Source organism: Oratosquilla oratoria, chromosome 34 (assembly GCF_046742065.1).
Source record: "Oratosquilla oratoria isolate Oo_2021 chromosome 34, ASM4674206v1, whole genome shotgun sequence".
Taxonomy (NCBI): domain Eukaryota; kingdom Metazoa; phylum Arthropoda; class Malacostraca; order Stomatopoda; family Squillidae; genus Oratosquilla; species Oratosquilla oratoria.
Genome location: NC_134810.1, coordinates 1012306 through 1017805, shown reverse-complemented (window position 1 = coordinate 1017805; position 5500 = coordinate 1012306). Strand labels below are relative to the sequence as shown.

General features: G+C 45.3%; 1 protein-coding gene across 1 annotated transcript in view; it reads right to left on the bottom strand.

Moving 5' to 3' along the window:
• Nucleotides 1–3272, bottom strand: part of LOC143018102 (uncharacterized) — a 22159-nt gene extending 18887 nt beyond the window's left edge. The window contains exons 1-6 of the mRNA XM_076173221.1: nucleotides 3121–3272; nucleotides 1397–2617; nucleotides 796–1136; nucleotides 564–657; nucleotides 185–471; nucleotides 1–99 (exon numbers count right to left, since the gene is read on the bottom strand). The exon at nucleotides 1–99 is cut by the window's left edge and continues 30 nt beyond it. Coding sequence (XP_076029336.1) covers nucleotides 1–99; nucleotides 185–471; nucleotides 564–657; nucleotides 796–1136; nucleotides 1397–2617; nucleotides 3121–3272 — 2194 coding nt within the window. The remainder of the gene's footprint in view (nucleotides 100–184; nucleotides 472–563; nucleotides 658–795; nucleotides 1137–1396; nucleotides 2618–3120) is intronic.
• Nucleotides 3273–5500: the final 2228 nt, after the last annotated feature.

Below are 5500 nucleotides of genomic sequence, written 5' to 3'. Positions count from 1 at the left end.
CCAAATGCGGTTTAAGGTGGACAGGCACAGGGTGGACCTTCATACGAATCCTATCGGTAGTGGTAAGGATTATATCATGTTCGACAGTCGAGGTACAACCTGGATTATCCGAGAAAACTTCTTTGTATTCACTTACCAATTCTTCCAAGGAAGTCTGTTGATACCCCTCCAATTTAGGGTTAACGTTTGGCCTCAAATGTTTCGTCGGTTTGACCATCAGGGGTCACGGGTAGTCGGGAATCTTCTGGTTCACTAAGGCAGATCTCTTTATGTAAAGAGCTATCATCTATGGTGGAGGGTTCATCCAAAAGCTCGGCAAATGCAACTGAAGGACGTCGATAATACTTTTTTAGCAAGTTGGCGTGGTACAACTTGGGGCCTGTGGGGCTATCACTGACATAGTCCACCTTACCTCTCTTTTCCAGTACTTCGTAGGGACCCTTCCAGGCGACCAGAAGTTTACTTTTATCGCTGGGTAACAAAATTAGTACTTCATCACCGGGTTGAAATTTGCGATCTTGGGACCTGACGTCGAAATAAGCTTTGTATCGGGCAGTACTAACGTCGGTACTGCCAGTTTGTCTTGGAGTTTGATGACATAGCTCAAGGTGGAGTGGTCGTCATCCTTAATGCTGCGGTCCTCCCACAAGTCCCGAACTACCGAGAGGGGCCCTCTTACAGTTCTTCCATACAGAAGTTCAAAAGCAGAAAATCCGGTCCGATCGCTGGGGATCTCTCTGAGGGCAAACAAAGTATGGACAAGATATCGATGTCAATCTCGAGGTTTTTCAGTACACATTTTGCGTAGTGCAGCTTTCAAGGGACCGTGGAGTCTCTCGACGCGGCCGTTCCCACTCGGATGGAAAGGCGTGGTAAATGATGGCTTGACACCCAGGAACTTATGCAATTCTGCCATTAGTTGTGAAGTAAACTGTGTTCCCTGGTCAGACAATATTTCTCGGGGAATGCCAACTCTGGTGAAGATGGTGAGGAATGCTTCGGCTACAGAGATGGAATCGACCTCCTTCAATGGAACTGCCTCTGGGAAGCCCGTGGCGAAGTCAATGAGGGTGAGAATGTAACGATGTCCCTCTGCAGAAGGTGGGGATAGTGGACCGACCAAGTCGATGGCTACCCTGGAGAAAGGTTCAGTAATAATAGGTAGAGGGTGTAGAGGTACAGGTCTGATTCTGCCCTTACTCGACATTCGTTGGCAGATGTCACACGAGCGGCAGAAATCACGAATATCTACTGCCATCCCAGGCCAGAAAAACTTGTCTGCTATCTTCATAGCAGTTTTTCTTTGAGAAAAGTGTCCCGCTAATGGATTTTCATGGCCAACAGACAAAATGATAGGTCGGCACTCTTTCGGGACAACAAGGGCGAGTTTACCCACCTTTTCAACATGCGTAGATAATACGCATTTCGGTACAGCAAACCATCTATCTTGAGATACTGGAAGGAGGAACCATTCTTCGTCTGATCCATCTCCTCAGATTTTGTTTTATCCCACAATCCAGCCAGAGTGGGACAGGATTCCTGTAGACTACAGAAATCTTCAGGGGTAACGGACAGGGGTTGAAGGGCAGGCATCTGAAGAGGATGAACTCTCTTCATCTTGGACCTGCGAGTCTCGACAACGTAGATCTGGAAAGTGGACTCTTGAGTTAAAGTAGGAGGTGGGATCGTCTTCGTGATAGGGGCAGCGGCGGCATTGGATGTTTGCATGCCTGTAGGAAGAGTTGAATGTGTAGTAGTGTCTAAAGAGCTAGCATGGGGTTTGAAAGGAAAGGGGTCAGGTTTACTAGGATCCCGTGCCCCAGGAACGTTGCCGATCAAGACGCTTGCGCACTTCATAGGGGCTCTGACTGCGTCAACCCATCCCTCGTAGTATGGACAGCGTATATAGCAATGGGCAACAGGAAACTCGTTAACTCGTCCCAAAAAGTCTGCTACAGATACCTTTGGGCACAGGGACACATCTGCGTCTGGGACAGCTTCTTCGGAGACCAGGACACAGTTGCACCCAGTGTCCCTGACTATGGTAGAAGTCCAAGAGCCATTGATAGTTCCTGCAACGGTGAAACATGGGGTGGTCCTGTTACTCATGCAAAATCCTACCTTGAATTGAGATTGGGCTTCTTTGTCTTTGAATGCACGGGGATTCTTTGGACAACGAGATCGATGATGTCCTTCTTCACCGCAGTTGAAACACCTCATGGGCGTACGGAAGGCACCGCCTTTTGTATCTTGATGGGTTGAGCCATGGCTAGGGGGAGGTAAAGATTCGACCACATTAGTTTTCCTACGAGGAAAAGAAGTCTTACCGGAAGCATAGTTAGTATTCGGCTTTGGATAGGCCTTATGGGCGGAGGCCCAATCATCCGCCTTTACCACCGCCGATTCTAGGGAAATTACACTCTGTTCCTTGATGAAGAGGCGCATATCTGGAATTAGAGAAGCAAGGAACTGATCTAAGACAAAAAATTGTCTAAGAGCTTCGAATGTCTGGGGGACCTTGCACGCCTCCAGCCAGTTGTCGAATAGCTGTCGTAGACGGATAACAAATTGTCGGTAATTTTCCCCGACGCGAATCTTGTCGTTCCTGAAGTCCAATCTATAGCGTTAGGAAATCTTGTCAAATCCTGTGAGCAATGCCTGCTTAAGGAGGGAAAAATTGCTTATCGTTGCCAAATCAAACGTAGAATACAATTCAGCAGCCTTACCTGTTAATGTGCTGCCCAACCTGGCGGCAAGCGAATCTTCCTTAACTTGGAGCAGGTTTGCCACCCTTTCGAACCTGGAGAGGTACGAGGCTATGTCTTCTCCTTCTTGGTACATGGGGAGGTCGGTCCGCTTGACGAAGATGTCCGGCTAGAAGGCTGGTTACGGGAGTCGGGTGCAAGTTTGGCAAGCTCAATTTCCTTTTCACGTCGTAATTTAGCCATCTTTTCTTCGTGTTCTCACTGTTTCCTCTTTTCTTTCACTTCGTGTTCTTGCTGTTCCTTCTTTTCTTTCTCTTCGTGTTCTCGCTGTTCCCTCTTTTCTTTCTCGTCGTGTTCTCGCTGTTCCCTCTTTTCTTTCTCTTCGTGTTCTCGCTGTTCTCTTTCGTGTTCTCGCTGTTCCTTATCCCGTTCTCGCTCGCGTTCTTTGGTTCTTTCATCCCTTTCAAATGCCTGTTGATTTAAAACAAAGCGGCCAACATCGTCACCCTTTAAACCGATGGATTCAGCCTGGGCCTTGAGTTCTTCGATAGAAATAAACTTAGACATTCTTGGGAGTATGGCTACTATTAACAAAATACTAAGACAATAAATAAATAAACAGCACAAATTAAGGCCAAGTACAGCGGAAAAAATGTGTAACTGAAGTTAGCGAAAAATATAAATACACCAAATTTTGAATACGGAACAAACTATGGTCGTCCAGCTGACGAAAGGACTAGTTGTCCTAAACAACACCCTACTGACTAAACAAAAAATGACGTAGTAACCGAGCTTTTTGCTTCTGTTGCTACAGTACTACGTAGTCTGACCAAGTGGGGGGGCAGGGACCGCACCTAACCCACGGTTACACGACCACAGTCGAGCGAAGTGCCGAGGTGGCTAGAATCACTCTGGAAGACAAACAACTTAAATTGACAGTTTGCACGCTCAAAGTGACACAACCATAGTCGAGGAAAATGCCAAGATAGCAGAAACCACTCGAAACGATCATATAAATGGACAATTTGCACGCTCAAGGTGCCTCGACCACAGCCGAGCAAGTGTCAACACGACAGAAATCACTCTAAACAAATTCAAATGAACGGTTTGCACGCTCAAGGTGCCAACAGACAAATCACCAACCTTACGAGTCGTTACGAGTCTACAGTCCTGGAATGGTCGCAACATGTAAAGGACCAATTAGGTCCTTTAGTTCTGAAAATAGGCGCGGACCACCACTGCCTGCTTCAGAACTCTCGGTTCGTGTATAGACTCGTAGGACAAGTAAGAAAACACAGGATTGCACTGAAAGGTTACAATTCTGGTCCTTCCACAATGCACTATCAAATAAATTTCAGGAAAAGGGAAAAACAACACCAACTGTTTCACCTTAGGTCAGTTCAGTCGTAGCTCACTCGAATTGACTTCACAGTAAACACTTAAATTACTCGTAGAAAGCTTCGGTAGAAGATCAGGGTTTTGGAGCTGAGCGATGACGGCTCTGGCAGAGCAGAAGGCGAAGTTGGAGACAAACGACGTCCAGTCGATGTATCACGCCAGTTTTAGAGTGGAGGGAGGGGAGGGGGAATAGTGGACTTGGTGCAGTCACCAAGTTCTCTCTGATAAAACCATGTCTGTCCGGGACGCACGTAACCTAGGTCGTCATACGTGACAGCTCGTTTCGAGTAAGACTTCGAAGCGCACTCAAATTGTGCGTAATTTAAGAGGGCTGGTTGTTTAGAAGATTAAGTGGCGATTTTCCCTTACAACTTGCAAAAAGCTTTTGACAAAGTACCACACAGAAAATTACTAAAAAAAAAGAAAAAGAAAATAACTGGAACACATAGGAGGAATACAAGGGAACCTACTAAAATGGATGGAGGACTTCCTGATGGGAGAAAGTTGAGAGTCGTGCTTAGAGGAAAATATTCAGATTGGAAAGAGGTGATCAGTGGAGTACCGCAAGGATCCCTATTGGCACCAATAATGTTTGCTATTTATGTGAATGACATGGACGAGGATGTGAAATGTTACATGAGCTTCTTTGCAGACGACGCCAAACTGTTAAGGAAAGTAGAAACTGATAAGGACTGTGAAGCACTGCAGGAAGACCTGAATAATGCATGGAACTGGAGTCAGAAATGGGAAGTGGACTTTGATACTAAGAACTGTAGCATAATGGAGTTTGAAAAAAGCAAAAACAGAATATCAGGAAAATATACAATTGGAACCAAGGACGTAAAGAAGGTAGGATCCTAAAAAAAGATTTTGGGGTAATTATCACAAACGACTAGTCCTATGATAAACAGATTAACAAAATTGTCGGGGAGGCTTACAACTTGCTAAGATCAATAAAAGTGGCATTTGCATACTTGAATGAAGACATGATAAAAAAAAATATTGGTTACTTTGATCAAGCCTAGACAAGAGTATGCGGCGACATTGTGGTCACCCAGTACCAAAAAGAATATAAAGAAAAGAGAAAGAATCCAGAGAGCAGCAGCAAAAAAGGCACCTGCACTTGCAAACCTATCATATGAGGAGAGATTGGCTAAACTGGAGTTACCGACGTTGGAGCAAAGAAGAGAGAGAGGTGACCTACTGACCATCTACAAAATCATGAAAGGCACAGAGATACTCGATAGAGAGAACTTGCTAAACTGGGACAAGAGAAACACAAGAGGACATGGAAAAAAAAACATAGCTACAGAAGAGAACTCAAGAAAAACAGTTTTCCACATAGAGTAGTGGACACTTGGAACAAACTGGATAATGAAATAGTATGCGCAAAAACT